The 18,264-nt window shown below is 35.3% G+C and overlaps 1 protein-coding gene across 8 annotated transcripts in view; it reads left to right on the top strand.

Annotated features, from left to right (window-relative positions):
* Positions 1-18,264, top strand: part of DPH6 (diphthamine biosynthesis 6) — a 187,493-nt gene that overhangs the window by 145,467 nt on the left and 23,762 nt on the right. For all 8 annotated transcript variants that reach the window (XR_014852591.1, XM_085062003.1, XM_085062004.1 and 5 more), the window contains one exon: positions 5,818-6,223. Coding sequence is in view for 7 of the 8 variants with exons in the window: in XM_085062003.1 (XP_084918129.1) it covers positions 5,818-6,223 (406 nt within the window). In the remaining variant the exon portion in view is untranslated. The remainder of the gene's footprint in view (positions 1-5,817; positions 6,224-18,264) is intronic.

Below are 18,264 nucleotides of genomic sequence, written 5' to 3'. Positions count from 1 at the left end.
TCTTAACAATTTTATTGCTATAAAACATTGTGGTTTTCATTATTTGAATTCAGATGTGGTATACCAGGAATGCATGTGGCCTATTTATTAGACAAACTAGGTTGTTGAAAAGAATTGCTTCTATCCTACTTTCTTTAGGAACTGACATTTTTATTCTTACGCAGTTTTCCTAGTGGAATCTTTACTTTTTTAAGTCATAAACCTATTGTTGTGAGAGACTAGCAAAGCTTAAACTGGATCTCAGGAGTTTGATGCACTCTGTTTAATGCAGGCAGTGTAAAAGAAATTTTAAATGTATTATTTAAAGGCACATTAATCGTGCCACTGTAATGGTGTAATAATGCGTACCATATAAGGTTTTCATAAACTCAGCTTCTAAAAGTAACATCACAGTATCTTTCTTTTTGTTCTCCAAGTCAATTCTTTGTAGAGATAGCAATTATGCATTTGTCTCTGTCTCTTGTAGCCTGATTCTGTATTCAGCTGTGAGACAGATAGGCCTTAGTCCCTACTAACACAACAAAAAGAATATTTCTCATTTAGAACAAACAGAGGATAGTCAAATTTATGTAATAAATGTAAAGGCCAGAGTGTGTACCTTTTTCAGTTTAATTAATCAAAATAGTTCAATGATTATGCAATGGATTGAATATAGGTTTGTCTTTAACTCATTATTCCTGTGTTTTCATTGAAATTTTAATAGTTCTGCCTTGGATTTTTTTTTAATTAAAAAATTACAGTATTAGAGAACTTACAAGGTTAGCACCTTTAAAACAAAACTCTAAGTTTACAGCCCTTACAGCTCAGTGTTTCTCATTTAACTCTGCCCATTCCTATTGGGTCCTGGTTTGGTTTGCAGCAGTGTTGTGGATGCATCAGGCATTCATTAGTGTGAGAGTATTTTGGGGTTCTCCTGAATATGCACAGTGAAAATTGGGTGAAACTTTACTAAGAACTGAGGCACAGAAAATGCAAGGATTTGGTAATACTGTGAACCAATGCCATAATTTTTTGTATTAGGGCGAAGCTCAGGAGAGCGTTATGCGCACAGCAGTTCAGATGACACTTTTGCTTTAATGTAGGGTTAATAACAAGTTAGAAACCCACTGACAACCTCTGTTGTTCACCCTGCTTCTTGAGATTTGAAAGGGCTTGTGTTTCTGAATTAAACATACTAATAAAAGCATTAGCTAAGGAATGTTTCTGCCGAGCTGCCTTTTCACTTCAGTTTATGCACAGATATAAAGTATAGGAAGTTCCCATTCTCATTTCTCATTATTAGATAATTAATTGAATTCTATGTTGCTTAAGTGTAGTACAGTGGCCTTCAACAAGTACTCAGTCAAGCCTTTCACCCTTTCTGTTTCTAGCCAAACATCCTTACACTTTTGCAGATTTGGGTTGAGCATCCGTTGCAGAAGCTCATTAGAGGGGTTAACACAGAGCAGACTGTCTGGGTGGCTCCAGGGTAAGGCAGCTCAAAAGCCCTGCTCCTGTGGCAGGTGCCTAAAGGAGACAAACCTTCTGCTTGGCACTGTCTGGGACTGTCATGTTTTAGTTGTCTGTGCTGTCTGTATCAGTTACGGAAGAAATGAAGATACGTGTCCCCCTAAAAGTAGCATTACAGTTCCGTATGTAATTCTCATTTGGGAAAAAGGAGAAGAGGAACCTTTTTTTTTTCTCAGAAGGAGTAACCACATTGAACTCCCACTTCTTCCACCCCAATATTCTGATGTCAATACCTCTGCTGAAGAAGCTTAAGTTCTCAAAGCTTTTATCTGCATTCATCTGCTTGACTCGGTGTTGACAATTCACTTATAAAAACAGTCTGGAATATCAAAAACGAACATCAAACTCGTTTAGAATTATGGAAATATTGGAAGGAACTAATTGTGAAAAATCCTTGAGTCCAGTCAAGAAATCCCAGTTCTTCACCAAACACACCAGTAGTATCAGCATAAAGGCTTATTTAAGAACAAAACAATAACCATAATGGTGTAGACCCTGCTTGGCATTTTGACTGCAAGCAGTAGCCCTAAGCAGAAGTGAATGGTAAAAGCATACATCTACTCTAATGTTCTCCTAACCTCAAACTATTTTAATTCATATTTAAAATTATTAAATTAATTTTAATTGTTGCATAAATCACTATCTTCATATAAATTATTAACTCATGTAAATTAAAAATAATCTAGTAATTTTATTATATCTCTTTTTTAATGCCCACTGAGTCTGTGTTCTAAGAACTTGTTCAGGCTCCCCTTGAATCCTTGTAAAGTTCTTTCAACCAGAGCATTCTCCATCAAGGAGTTGTAGGTGTCACCTGCTGTCGTTCTTTTCGAAGCCATGCTCTTACTAATGTCATTTGATGGTCCATAGGCCTTTGTACAGAAAGACAAGTGTGCAAAATCAATTCTTATCCCTTTCCACTCTTCTTATGTCATGTATGATTTTGTAAGCCTGTGCCTTCCCATTAAGAAGGCTGGAGAACATTTCCAGTCAGACCCTCCAGAGCTTTTGATCGTACTTGTCCTTCTCTGAATATATTTTGGATCTAGTATGCCCTTTTCTAGTTGAGAGATCCAGAGATATTTATCTTATTCAACATGTTGGCGAATTGTGAATTTTTACAGTAGTGTTACCCACTTTGTTTGCTTTGCTTTACTTGTTTTCTTAACTGCTGTCAACTGCTGTGATTCTTTATTAACCAGTCCATGAAGACTTTCCAAGATGACGCTTAGCTTAGCATGGCAGTTTTCACAGTGTTTACAGTAAAAGTAAAGAAGAGTCACTTTCTCAGTCATCCTAAAATTTACTCTGTACCTTTGGTTTTCCCTGTGAATTATTGAAACGCATTGTATTACAAGAAGAATATCAGTATTTTCTTCAAGGTGGGAAAAGTCCTGTGTTGAGTTTTAGGGTTTTTGTAAAGCAACGTGTTAAGAAAATATTTTTAGTCCTTCTTTGGATTTAGAATGATATAGATACAATGCATGTATTTAGACAAATCTGCCTTTTGGCTTCCTTTTTCTAACTTTCTGGATCTCAGTCTTTTACATCTTTGATAAATTAAGTAGCCGGTGATCCTGTTGACAAAACAAAGATATTATGAATCATCATTTGAGGACAGTCTAATGTGAGATTCAGTTAGAGCTAAATCACTTGTCTTATCAGATCTTTGTCTGAAGTTTTGGGATCCACCATTTTCTGGCATGGTAATTCTGTCATGGTGTGGTCTGTGAGATGATCCAGTTTACATCCATTCCTGAAAGAAGTCATAGTTGTAGAAACATTTCTTTTCAGAGGCTGTCTCTCTGCACAAAGAACCGATTTTACCTGATGTCCTTCTCCATCCTTCTTTAAATCAGATCATGTAAAAGCATAGCCCAGAAGTACCATCTTTCTCCATATTATCTCGGCATTGAACCTTTAGATCTGCTTATTTGCCCCATGACATTCAAAATTGTTTTAGTGCAGAGCTACTTTGTAGTATTTGTTCTTAGAAAGGATTAAATCAAAGGAGAGGCTAACAAGCAGAAATTGGAAACTTCAACATGCTTTTCCCATGAACTGAAAATCATTTAGAAACCAATAGCTAGAAAATAAGGGTTAAAAGGCAAATGTCTTTAGATGACAACTACGCCTACAGATTGATGTAATTTATAAAGATCTGTAAAATTCAGGTAATGCATACTTTTAAGGAATCACTGCTTTCAACAGTGTTTGCCCCAACAGATTTCTCATCTCTCAACAAGAATTTTAGAGCTTCCCAAGAATTATTTGATACTTAATTTTCAGAAATTTCTTAGCAGACCTTATATATTCATCCTCATTTACTAAATAGGCTATCATAAAGATATTCGGCTGTATAAGAAAATTGTAAATTTCTGAAAGGTAACTCATAAATGCAGCATCCAAGTATAACACAAATGTCAGTGATTTCTTGAAAATAAGTCAGAAGAGGTCACTGTTAGAAGTATTTCTGTAAGATTCTGTAGCCACTGAGGAAAGATTATTAGTCCCCAGTAGCTCTATCACTTGTGCTTTGTGCAAACTCTAAAGGTTATGAGTGTTATGGTAGTGTACAGGTGCACCATGAATAGTCTTTCACACAGAATGATTCTCATTTGTTAAATTTGGAAATGTACTTTCTCCTGGCCTTAATTTTCATGTAGTTCTTCATATTCTAAATGGCAGCTGAAGGCAAGCAGAAATAGCGAGTAATTGATTTAACAACCTAAGACAAGTACAGGGAAGTAGAAAAGTTTGTCTTAGTGCTTGATGTGACCTGAGAGAGCTTCTTTAGACTGTTTTTTTCTAACCAGTACCTCAGCACCTTGGGCCAGCAAAATGGCCTTTAAGCCTGAATGAGCATGACTTTTTTTTTTTCTCAGTGCAAAGCTCCAGTATTTCATCTTTTCAAATTGTTTTACAGCACTCAGAGCAGAATTATATTGACAAGGTTAGAATTCATCTCCTAGAGGAGAATACTGTGCTCTTGTTAAGTGCTAATATAACATTTATGTGTTGCTACTTTAATAACAGCCCCAGCCAGCCTAATGAAAGTACTGAAAGCAAACAGTACTCTGTGAGATTTTATTATGACTGAAGTGATTGCAATTTGAGACAAATTGTCCCTATTTCTGTTACCACATCAAACCCAGAAATGCTAAAGCAATTGCTACATCTTTGGGATAGAATTACGCTCCACTGTGGTTAATATAGAAGTAAGTGCATTTTTCATGTAAACAGCTCACAAGGGTCAAGCATCAAAGAGATTCTGTGCAAAATTCTTGTCAATAACTTTCTGAGTGAATTTTGAAATAAAGTGCCTGGAACGTGTCATTATTTCTTCCTCTCAAAGTTGAGAGCAAGTGGTTGAAAATTGAGCTTGTGAATTGAAGGTACTGCGACTTATATGGCCTTATCGACTTCAGGCAAAATGACAGGTTTGCCTTGTTATTATTTTTCCTTTCAGAGGTCAGGCAATGGACAATATTAGCAGTGTATACTGGAGTGTAAGCAAATTAGTACATAAAAAAGTTATCTGTGTACAGAAAGAAGATGGTGTAATTCACTAATATTAAAAATGCTTAATAAATTGTCTCTTCATAAAAATCTCTGAAAACATAAGGAAAAAAGTAATCCACTGGTAAAAATAAGTATTTCAACAGTTCAGGTACTTCAAAGCTACTTAAATCATCAGAAGAAAAAGAATTCAGCTAGTCAGATTTAGCTGACCAAGTTAGCTAAATTAGACATGCTGGTTAATGTGAAAACAATTTAAATATATGTTCTCAATGAGGTCTGCTATTTAAAAAACACATTCTATCTTCTAAGAGGGTCTGGTCAAAATAATAATTCTGCTCAGATGTATCTGAACTATGTTTTTGCTGTATCTGAATCTTTACTACTCAATCTTTCAAAATAAAACTTAAGTGCTTTACTGACTCATTTCTGTAGTTTTGGTAGTTCCTACCATTTTTGATTCTTCAAACACCATAGATATAGACAAAAGTTACCGTATGCAAAAAGACTTCTTTTGATTGCAGAGTGAGAGTAAAATACATTAGGATCAGCTTTTTTTTATTTTTAATGGTACAGGCATAGTAGTGGTTTGAGATCGCAAAAATGAGGAAATGCTGTCAAATAAATTCATAATTGCTCAAGATGACTTTTCAATAAGGAAAGCTGAGGGAAGAAGCAGTTTCCATGAAATAACTGTACTGCATATACTCTTTTAATATTTTAACTGAATATGAATGACATTAATTTCTACAACTCTGTAATATGGACAATATTTTGTTTATCTTTTAGGCTGAAGATTCAGAGATGTATCATGATGAAACTGCAGTATGTGGGTTGCTTGCTGTGGTTGTAGTATCTCACCTACCCAGAGATGCTGCCATTGAATGGCATGTTGTTGCAGTAGTTGATGATCCACTCCAAAGAAAACATTTTGCAATGAAGATGTTGTCAGAGGGCTTCCAAATTGAGTGTGAATCTGTGGAGTCTAGTTCTGCGTCTTGTGCATCAATCTCGGTACGCCTGAGTTTGATTTCACCATCCACTTCTCACCTTGATTTAGATGGACCTCTTCGTGACTTAGTTGCTATGTTTAAGCAAGCTGTTGACAAACTTTCAGAAGACTGCAGTGCTAGTCCTTTGTCCTTCAGAGTTTTCTTCAAGGAGCATGTCTTTGATGCTGAAACACTACAAAAAGGTAAGACTTACCACAACAGGAACCAGGTGTAATACTAAGCATAAGATAATTTTTGTCTACTTCTACATCAGATTTCAGAGGAAAAAAATACTTCAGAATAGCATTTCAAGGATAGGTGGCCAAAAAGGCCAATGGCATCCAGGCCTATATCAGCAATACCGTGGCCAACAAGACCAGGACAGTGATTGTCCCCCTGCACTCAGCCCTGGTGAGGCCACACCTCAAGTCCTGTGTTCAACATTGGGACCATCACTGCAAAAAAGACATTGAAGTGCTGGAGCAAGTCCAGAGAAGGGCAACAGAGCTGGGGAAGGGTCAGGAGAGTAAATTAGATGAGGACAGGCTGAGGGAACTGGGGTTTTTCAGCCTGGAGAAAAAGAGGCTCAGAAGAGACCTTATCAATCTCTACAACTGCCTGAAAAGAGGTTGTAGCCTTTCAGCCCAGTGGGGGCTGTTCTCTTCCCCCAGGTAACAAGTGACAGAACAAGAGGAAATGGCCTCAAATTGAGGAGGCTTAGATTGAATATTAGGAATAATTTCTTCACCAAAGCATTCTTCACCAGTCATCAAGCATTGTAACAGGCTGCCCAGGGAAGTGGTGGAGTCACCATCCCTGGAGGTATTTCAAAGATGTGTAGTAGCTTGATGCTTAGGGACATGGTTTAGTGGTAGACCTGGTAGTCTTAGGTTTACAGCTGGACTCAATGATGGAAGATTTTTCAAACTCAAACAATTTTTCAATTCTACAATTAAGATACATTTGTTCTTTTTCTGTTTACCAGGCATGTTTCTCATATTGAAAGGCTCAGTTCTTGGGCTTTCTGAAGTCCAGACAAGATAAAGTCCTGGATTATTTTGTTTTAATCTCACATCTGACTTTAAGTAGAAGGTTGGATTATGTCATCTTGCTCTAATTTGAGTTATTCTGTGATTCCATGCAAGAGAATTTGCTGAGAAATCCGGCCACTTTAGGATTCAATATAGGGAGAAAGAATCTTTTGCATAAAAGTGTTTGAACAGTTGTCCATTTGGTGGCCTCTTTTTGTCACAATCTAGTGCTCTGTTCAGATAACCAATTTATGTGTGTTAGCAGGAGCTCCTTTGAGAATAAATAATGAAATATTAACGTTTTAAAATAAGGAAATGGTGTTGTATCCTCAGGATTAGAGGGTGTCTGGTTTTGAACATGGGATGATTTGTAATTTATTTAAATACAACCTGCTATCCAAACAAATTTTCTGGGTTTTCCCCCAATGTTAATTTTTTCAAAATCTCATTCCCAATGAAGTAAAGAGAATACAGAGCAATAAATGTAATGTTACAACTACAATTTATTTCTTATGTTGTAGATCTGCATTTTGGGCTATGCCTGCTTTGGGACAGCTAGCATTATGCAAGAGCACCAAAGCTATTTTATCTGTCAGACCTACAAAACTGCTAGACCATATTTGTATTGAAATCAGTAAGAGCTTTGTTATCAATTTGAGAAGGAGCAAAATCATATCCTTAGTCTATATTTATCTCAAACATGCATGCACTTTAAAAATCCTTGCAGACCACAACTGATCCATATTAATTAGCTGACATAAATGTTAGCCCTCAAATATTCTACTGTCCTATTTTTTTTCTTAACCTGCAGCATTTTTTGAAGAAAATTCAACTTGACATTGTTTAATAGATTTAAAATACAGGAATTGAAAGCTATAAAAATGTGGCATAGAATAAGCATATTTAATCCAGGAAGCAAGGAATGAACATATAGTCTGACAGAATGTTGTTGTTTTTACTACATCTTGTTTAAGAGCTAAAAGGAAACCTGATAAAACATGTTTCTGGCATGGGATTAACATTACTGTTTCGCCTGCTTTCTTTCTGATATTTCTTAGGCCATAGAATAATTGCTTCCAAACAAATTTCATTTGCTTTATAAAATATATTGCTCAGTATAATGTATAAATTGCACACATAAAAATTCTATTCAGTTCCATTCATGTTATACTACCAATAGACTAGACCTAGAAAGATTTGTGTGATTGTCATATATTCAGTCTTGTTGGGTTCAGATCTCTGCACTGTCATAATAATTCCTGTCATTATACCAATTTTATCATTATCCCCACTGGTAAGAAGTACAGTCTTGCAAATCTATAGAATATATTGAATACATTAAATTTACAAGGAACACTAATTCATTGATGAAGTATTTAAAAATAACATTTTTCTTCTTAGGAAAAATTTCTAGAAAGTTCATGCAATGGAAGAACAGATGTGATATATATTCAAAAATATTTTCTCAAATTGAAATGGTTGTTGCTGAAGTGTGTCTTACTGATAGTTTTTAACTGATAGAAGACTATTTTATATAAATATATTTACATATATGCATATATATATATGTATACACACACTTTTCTGGCTCAAAATCAGAAGTGTAATGATTAACATATTTTTAAGACTTAGGGACATATTCTAGTGTACTGGTAATATGTGTTCTTGGAGCTTTGAAAGACATGCAGTCTTCTGTGAGGCATCACCAGCTTTCTGTCTTTTGCACTTATCAGTATATTTCTACTTCTTATAATTTAAAATATACTTACACATTTATATTCTCAGTTAAAAAAGCATTGTGTGAGGTGTCCAATTAATTTCAGTATCCCCTTGACAGTGTCCATAAGCAAGATGACATAGTCTGTGTTTTATCTTCTCTGTTATTATTGGCAGTCCTTAATTTTGACAGGCAGAACTACTGCAACTGTATGTGTCCTTTGGTGTGCTTCACAGTTTTAATATACCAGAGATAGTATCAGGTCTTTCTTCTGAATCCCAAGATATTTTAATCTTCCTATAACAGCAGATCAAGGTATTAGAGATTGTTAAGTTCTGATACCAATAGCTCCATCCAGTTTCTCTCCTTCAGCACGGAGTAAACTGAATAGCTCCTTCAGTTTATTCGTGTCCCTTCAATAGCTCCTTCCAATTTATTCCTGTTTTCCTCTTGAGCCTGGCCTGCATCTAGAATGTATGTGTCTGAATGGGGCAGATCACAAGAGGGAACAGTACTGGCTTCTACAGTAGCAGTGGTTTGGGTTTTGTGAGCTCTGAGCATGGCCAAAACTTGCTCATACTTGTCTCTGTAGACTTGTCCTAAGATATTTTGAGTATTTGGATGTCTCAGTGGTGATTTCTGCTGCCTCCAAAGGTTGCTTTCTGTTGCAGAGTAGGTCTAGGTGTGTAACAGAATTTACTTACGCTACTGCCTTTCAAACACAGAGTATCATTTTACTGCAACACAGGATAAAGCAGAAATCTACTGATTTTCATTTGTAAATCTGCAGGCCTAATACGCAGACCTTCACAAAATTTTGTTTCCTGGATGTGGATGCCAGAAAGCAAATTATACGGAGAGACCAGTTTTTCAATTGCTATTTATTAATTCAGCTCAGGTAGTAGAGGTTGCTAAGCATCTGTATGATGATCCATTAGTGACAAGTTTGATCTCTGACTCGTGTTAAACATTGTTAATCCCACAAGTAGATCTGTCCTTTTGGAGTCCACAACTGCCATCAGATGCATTGTCTGCTGAAGAAAAATAAGATTAATAATGTAGCAGAGCATAATAGACACTTATCTTTAAATATTTTTAATGTGAAACACATAAGACAGATGTATGTGTAATAGAAGAGGTAGAAATTATGATGTCTCAGAAATCAAGAAAGATGGTTGAGGAGATAGCTGTTCCAGGTTAGTGGATTTCAGGTGGACTTCCATCATGTCATAAAATTAGTAAAAATCTTCAATAACTCTTGTAAGATCTTGAATTGAAATGTATTGTCTCCTCTAGCAAAAGCACAGAAAAGAAATAAAGGTACAATTTTTTTGATTAGAACTTAAAATCATTGGAGTGAAAGGAGGAAATACTGCCACAAATACTGCCTTCTCAAACGAGCATTTGATTAGATGATACGGGTTTTTTTTGTATAAAGAAGTTGTCATTTATTTAAAATTGCCCAAATATATTATAGAAATGTGTTGTTACCTGACACAGTAAGATGAGAACCAAGAATATATCTACTTGGCATATTGTAACAGCTTATTGGAAATTATTACAGCCGGTGTTATGGATGTCAAAAGAAGCTAAAGGTTTGTAATGCAAATTGGAGACAGATAGCTTTCTGTCATCCTAAGACCAGATGTGAAGTTTTATTGAACAAAGTGTAGTACTGATGGTGAACTTCTCAGAGGCAATCGCTCATAACATGCGAGAGCATTATGGGCCCCGTGCTGAGACCACAGAACGTATTAGAAGTAGGAGGATTAGATTAAGCTGACATATATACTTAGTAAGATGCTGTTAAGCCTTTAGAAGTCTTTAACATAAATTTGACTATTTCTTTCTTATTCTCATTCAAATGTGCATTAATATAAATGTGTCAGGATGATTTGCTATACCATGCAGTTGACTAGATTATACTTCCGTATAGGAATGATGAATGTTTATAAGTCATCACATTATGATTTCACAAGCCATGTTCACAAGATGTATGCAAAATATTTTTGAATATTTATTTGGGAGTAGAAAAGGTCCTGCATTCACCAGAACACGATATTACACAATCCCTTTTTGATGCTAAATAAAAAAAGGAATAAAAAAAGGCAAAAGAAAATAGGAATGGACAGTCTGGTAACAACATTAAAATGAATATATAATTAGTTTTAAAAGTGGCTCTGCTCTGTAAATGTTTAGATCTAAAAAGACCCTTAATACTTATGCATGTATCAGGTTTCAATGACACTATATAGGTTTTTAAAATCTAATATGGGCTGAGTATTATTCAGCTCAACTGTAAAATATCTTACTTGTAATGAGACTTTTTCTTCTGTTGCAAGAGAAGTCCTGGTGGTTAGGCACTCATTTAGAATCCTTGCAAGTACAGAATAACACTCTGACAGATATATAGCATGCAGCTGTGAAACTAAAGATTCCTATCTGGTGAGATTTAAAGTATTCTATTTGAAAAAACATGGCATTATCAACACAATTTCCAGATGTTGTCCAAAACACAGAGTTTCCAGTACTGAGAGATACGCATTTTGTAGTGTAAATCTGAGAGAAGAGGAAGATCAATTGAAGATACCTGAAGATACCAAGATGAATTTTTGCAATAATACGTCTGTGTGCATTGAAGTTTAATATTTTTTTACCAATGTAGTTTGAATTCATACCAGAAATTTATTTCAACTTAATTTTCTTGTTGGATATGCCATTATAAAATGGGAAAAAATTTCCCGTGGGGACAGCTGAAATCTTAACCTCCACACTTTTCTATGTGGATCTACACATTCTTGTGTCAGTAATTGGTATTTGCTCAGCAGTCGTGGAGAACTACTCACATGAGTAGAAACTAAAAAGTCATTAAGAACTCCTTACTGAGTAACAATGAAGCAGGTATATAAATCCTTTTGAAATCAAATTGCAGTCACTAACTCAAGCTTTGCAGGCACTAACTAATGAAGCTTTTTTTGTGACTAACATATATAATTTGGCTGAACAAAAATATTTTTAAATGTCATGATGCTGGCTGAAATAGTCTGTAAAACTTAAGATTGGTTTTCTGCTGAATTCTTTTAATTTATTTTCAATGAAAAATGTGAGAAGAATTGTGAACCTGAAATAGAAAAAATTCAATTTTAATTTCTGATAACAATATAATAACAAATAATTTTTGATTCCACTTCACCAAGAAAAAGTGCGGAGGAAAGTTTTTTTTTTGGTTTTGCTGTCTTTACTGTAATTTATAATCCAAGAATACAGCTGTAACTAACCATCAAAAGAAAGTATTTTGCCATTGTCACACTTCATGCAATTAGACTTTGCATAATATATGCAGTTGTGCTCCCAATAGTCTATTTCTTCTTAAATTTCTGATAAATTTAGGTTTAAAACAGTGTAAAGTTATTATGTATTAGTGAGAAATTTCAATCCTTATTAAAACAAGCAGTGAAAAAATCTGTATTTTTTTAACTCGCTTTGGACTTTGCTCAGCCTTTACTAGTAACGCATCATATCAGCTATGTTAAAATCCAGTTATTAGCTCTACTTCATTGACACTGAAAGCACATTTATAATACAGTCCCTTCAGTCATATCTTTTCTATTTGCACTGTTGAGTCAAAAGCGTCAATGTTGGAAAAAGGTAATTTTTTTCCCATTTTAGCAAACTAGAACATTTCTTCTCTTTCTACATTACTTCTGAATGGCAAGAGTGTGGCCAGTAGATAGAAATATGTCTGCTGGTATACCTGAAACACTAAGGATAATCGCAGAAGGAGATCATCAAACTGGAGAAAGTCCAAAGAAGAGCCACGAAAGTAAAAGGTCATGTGAGTGGCACACAGAACAGAGAAAAAAGGACTGAAGGGACTGGCTTTGCTCCACCTAGGAAAGAAGGCTCCACCTATGGAGGAAGCAAATTCCCTTTCCCTAACAGGCACTGTACAGAAGGAGAGGATTTTTTTTAGAGATGCACTACACCAGGATAAGGAGCAACACTCACAAGTTGCAGCTGGAGAGATTCCAGCTGGACACAAGGGTTGAATTTTTCTCCATAAGAGTGGAACCCACAGGCTGTGACATCTCCACCTTGGAGGTCTTGAAAACCTGACAGCACAAGGCCCTTAGGAAACTGGTCAAATGCCTGAAGTTACCCTTGTGCTGGGCATCTGGGAGACTGGGCTATATGGTTTTCAGAAAACATTACCCCGCAAAGTTAGTGTATGATTCCCAAAATTATTCTATGACTCCATATTATTATTAAATTATAATGAATTGGCCAAAAGTAGTGGCATTTAACTGCAGATTCTGAAAGAAAAAAACTGTTTCTTTCTGTCTGGCATTAATACCCCACACTCTTAAAAAAGATTACTCCAACTATCTACTTGAGTAATAATTACTGAAACCAACAAGCAGGTTTTTCCTATTGGAGCACATCTTTGAAAGAGAAATGTTCCTTTAGAAGTGTCTGGACTGTTTGGTTTTGGTGGGGGTTCTTTTTAAGTCATTTCTCTATTGTTTACACATTTGTGCTTTCTTCTTCCTGTCTCTTTATCTTAACAGAACTCACACAGGGTCAGAATTACAATTATCATTGGGCTGTGATATAGCTAGAGTATTTCTTATGACAGTCTAAAGACAGTGTGTTTCCAGAGTCTAATTCATTTGATAATGACTGAGACATCTGACTAGGAGGAGTCCCATTATGAAGTTCAATACGTCATCAGTAATTTCATATCTTCTACAGGAAAAAACATTGTTTTCTTCATTTAACCATATTGGTTATATCATTTGGTATGGGGGCTAGATACTAATTTAACTGGGGTTTAGTAGGCTTTCTAAAATAATTTTAAAATTATCTGCAAGATGTAAAATTTTAAACTTTTAAACCCCTAGAGAACTTCAACATTTTGTTCACAACTTTTGCTCCTCAGGATATAAAGACTTTAGGAACTTTGAAAATCAAAGTTTATTCTCTTAACTAATAGTAATGTTGCTGGAAAAAAAAACAACAGTATTTTAAAACTGTTGTTTCCAACATTATAGAGTCTTGTCTTCTTTTTAATCACTCTGTCAGGAATGTAAGAGTGAGTATACAGATAATGGGGTGAAATTAAATGTAGAGAAAAATAAGTGTATCTTGCCTATTTTACTCTCAAATCTATCACAGCTATATCACATCCGTTTACTGATGCTATGGATGTAAATCTATTAGAGATGTACAAACAAGTTCCTGTTTGTGGCACAGAAGGATTAAGCGAGTTTGTAACTTCACACAGGATAGCAAAATTTTAGAACTTTATTTTCATGAAGTTCCTGAAGCTGCAAATGCTCAGCACCTCTCAAAATGAGCTGCTGTTTAGAGCCAGTGCAACAGTGAGAATAGTTAAGTAGAGCCCTGGAGAAGATTAATAGTTTGTTGAAGTGCATGTCTTATTCCAGAAAGGAGCCTGAGATCAACTCTGTTTTGAGATTGCTCTTCTAATGGCCATAACTTAATAATTTTAAAATAGTCAAGAGATCTTGTCATTTCCAAGCTTTTACGAAAAGAACAACTAATTGAAGCCAGCCTAAGGCATTTTCTACAGTTATATACATAAAGATAGATATATTCTAATTTAGCTGATTACTCTATTTTTTTTCTGTGTATTTACTACATAGAATGTGCTTTGAATTCTTTTTTATTATATCATGTAGCATAACTTACCTGCTGTGATTTAATCAAGTATTTGGGTCACTCAAATTATAATAGCAACAGAAATAAGAATTTCTATCTTTAGATGAGGCTTTTTTAGTTTTCCTTTTCTTACAGTTTTTTCTTCTTGTGATTGTTTTTATCTGTGATAGCATGCAAAGTACGCAAACTTTTGATCCTTTAAAAATTTGGAAACAGAAACCTCAGCTGTTTAACACTGCTTTCATTAAAAGTATTGCTTGTCATTTTTGGCTTAACTTGTTTGAGAATATTTTATGCAGGAGTTTTGCAAACTTCTAAAGCATGTTAGAATTTCATTTTTATAGCAACCATGCTGCATAATACTTCCTTGCCACAGAAATTAATGCTTATTCTGTAATAAGTTTAGCATAGGATGCATTTCAAAAAATGTCTTCAGCAAGTACGAATTGGAAGGAATACTTTGGTGTTAGGCAGGAGTTAAGCCCATTGCTTACAATATTCTTTTGCATTTTTTCATGGTTTTTACATTTCACTTTTTGTGAATATACTGCAGACAGGCTGAAAAGCTTTTCAGTAGTTCTCATCACTTAAAGCATACTCATTCACAGTCAATAATTATAATAACAAGACTTTATCTGTTCCAAGGTGCATTCAACTCGTACTGTAATAGATCTGCTCTAAGAGATGGTATATTTTTAGCTCTGACCTGGCTAGGAACCTCAATTGAGTATTTTAATCATTGTAAGACACATTTCAAAAATATCCAGTCAGTGCCTCCCACTCTGTCAGTTAGCAGAAAAAGCAAACAGTAAACTTCCTGGAAGACACTTAGGCTTACATATGATTGCCCAGACATTGGTAGGCCTGTTTATTATTCTAGCACAAAAATGGAAGCTGTCCAAGAGCTGATGGAAGAGCATCACAGAGCAGCCAGAAGAACCCACGGAATTAGAGGCAAAACCTTGGCCCATTTACACCAGAATAATTCTAGTGAGAGACTGCAGTTTCTAGTTCATCCAAAGGATGGTCCCTGCTCTGATGTGCAATTTGTCAAGACGAATAAAACAAGCTCAAACTTGTTTTCAGCAAATACTAAAAATCTGAGCTATGAAAATCACGTGAAACATCATTAGCTACTGTTCTTTTGGGGTTTAGGTGGAATGAAATCCCAACCTATTGAAATTAACAGAAATTATGTTATTAACATCACTGGGAAAGAATTTAAGCAAGGTTGACCCAGTTCAAAGGCAGAGTTTGATGCTTCATTTTTAACAGGGATGATAGAAAACGTAAGGCTTCATCTTGAAGTACTCCACTTGCTCTTTTATGCTCTTCTGTTTGGGTCTCCTGTTCTGGTTTTGTCCTTTCTTTTAACTTCCATTCATCCCTTGTTATGGACCACATAAATCATGTCTCAATCTGAGTCACAAAATACAAGAGTAAAACTTGAATGCAGGCACAGTGAGGCAAGTGCAACAAAACAAGATGCAAGAATCAAGAGGCAGCAGTCTACAGTTTCCTGATCCAGAATAAGGAGATGCAACTGACATAAACCAGAGTATAGCAACCAGGATTATAAAGCCACAGCTTCTGTTTTAAAAGCATATTCTTCTGTGCTGAAAACATGACTGGTAGCCAGAAGTAGTAAGCAAAAACATGAAATTCACAGATTGGATTCTACTGGGTGTTATTTATTAAATCAGGAGCCACTAATATGTTTCTTTGTCCCCACTGCAGAAGGAAAACAGGGCCATGGAAACAAAAGAAACTTGATAGACCGCAACAGTCCACACACGGCATGGACAATGCAACACATCCATCCTGTTGGTTGTTGCCAGTATTTGAAAGAGAAAAGGTTTTGTATTAACAAAAGGAATAGAGATAATGGAAAACAAACAAAAAAAAAATTCTTTTTAGGTTCTTGATACTGTAAAGTACTGATGTGTCCCTTGAGAAGTGCTGAGTCCTGTTTAGTGCCATTGGAATCTGCCTGGACACAGCTGGCCTCCATTTAAGGTAGAGGTAGAGTCAGTAGCCAGAGCAGCACAGCTTTGATTCAGAAGTTCAGCTTTGCATTGGTATCAGGATTCCTGAGCAAACTGGAACTTTCTTCTGAAGCATTGTGCAAGTCAATGATTAAGATGAGCAAACTGGAACTTCCCTCTGAAGCATTATGCAAGTCAGTGATTAAGATGGACTAGAGCTTGCATGATAAAGTCCGAAATCTGGGTTTGATTTATTAAGAGATTACAAAAACAATGTCACCTCTCATTATACAGTACAGTTACTTCATTTTTAATTTGTAATAATGGGCCTTTTTTTTCAGTTAAAGAGAATGTGTCAGTGACATTTGAAACGCTCACTGTCATTATGAGTAGGCTTAGACTGTTGTCCCCTCTGACACTGGCCTTGTTCAGTTTCTCCATGACTTCAATGCATGTTTGTGAAAGATCAACACATTCCATAGAAAACTTGTGGCCTCCTAACTACATTATGTTTACACATCAAAAACATTTCATGAATTCAAATCATCTTTCATTTATTAATGTTTTACAGATGGCGTTCTGTCTTTCCTCTTATAAAAGCATTCCTATGCAGGGCTTGGTATATGTTTATTCAGGGCTTTGTCCTGCACAGAATACCCTTCTTTCATGTTGAATCCATGATATCATAACATACATTTTTAAATTTAGCAAAATTGGAAAGAGGAAAGAAATGCAGTACTTCTTTCCTGGATTCTTGTGGGATTAGTGGGGGTGGGGGGGATTTCTGTGCTGTTTATGTCCGTATGATATTTTTTTTTTAAATTCAGTGAATGCTGACATTTATTTTCCTGTCAGGATGCAGTGACAGAGTATGCATCTAGGTAGATAGATAAGAGTAGATGCTTGGGAGAAACTTGATTTAGATGGTATCATTTTCTTCCTTTTTAAAAAAAAAGATAACCTACAGCAGATTCTTCACTGTCAATAATCCAGTTTTTCTAATACAAAACTTCTCATATACTTTAAAGTTCATTATGACACTACAGGAAAATAACATTTACAGACTTAAAATGTACAACTTTCAGATACGGCTATTACTAAAGCTTAAATATTATTTAAAGCACTTCACTTGTTATTACTGATAGAAATTTAATTTTTAATAACTCTACTGGAAAAAAACATGTGAAACCAGATATTTTAAAAGATGCCAAAATTATTATATAATATTTCATCTTGTCATTATATGAGTCAGTTTGATTTATCACAGTTTGGAATATTAGACAAGACATGAAGGGGTAGGAATAGTCTTACAAGTTAAAAAAAGTATATATATGTATTCATTTATATATGTACATATACATGAATATCCTCTTGCTCTCCAGTCTCTTCCAATAAGAGTCTGCTCTTGTCAGTTTTACCTGTGGTTTCATGTAGGTAAATACAAGCCCTTTGTGGTTATATTTAGCTTGAGTACAAAGCTTTTCTTTTTTACCTTTGTCTTGCTGAACTACTTAACATTTTCTGGGTTTTTCATGTGTTCATTATTTACCTAAGCAGCCTGCAGTCACTTCCTTCCTGACGTTTTAAGAAATTTCAGGTATTTTTTTCTAAGCTAGGATTCAGACTCAGTGTTTTTAGAGACAAATTGAGTTTCTAGTATTACAAAGTATATCTAAAAGATGTTATACTTCAGTTTTCATCCAAAATGTTATCTGCATCTGATTGCAACTCTGCAAATGCATTTTGGCTGCTTCTTAGTTTTTTGAGTGCTGCATTTCAAGTGTTCTGTCTAATCATAAAATGGGAACAGCATGGCAATAGCTGCTCGG

Source organism: Lichenostomus cassidix, chromosome 5 (genome assembly GCF_008360975.1).
Source record: "Lichenostomus cassidix isolate B80296 chromosome 5, HeHo_3.0, whole genome shotgun sequence".
NCBI lineage: Eukaryota > Metazoa > Chordata > Aves > Passeriformes > Meliphagidae > Lichenostomus > Lichenostomus cassidix.
This window is presented reverse-complemented; position numbering and strand designations above follow the sequence as displayed.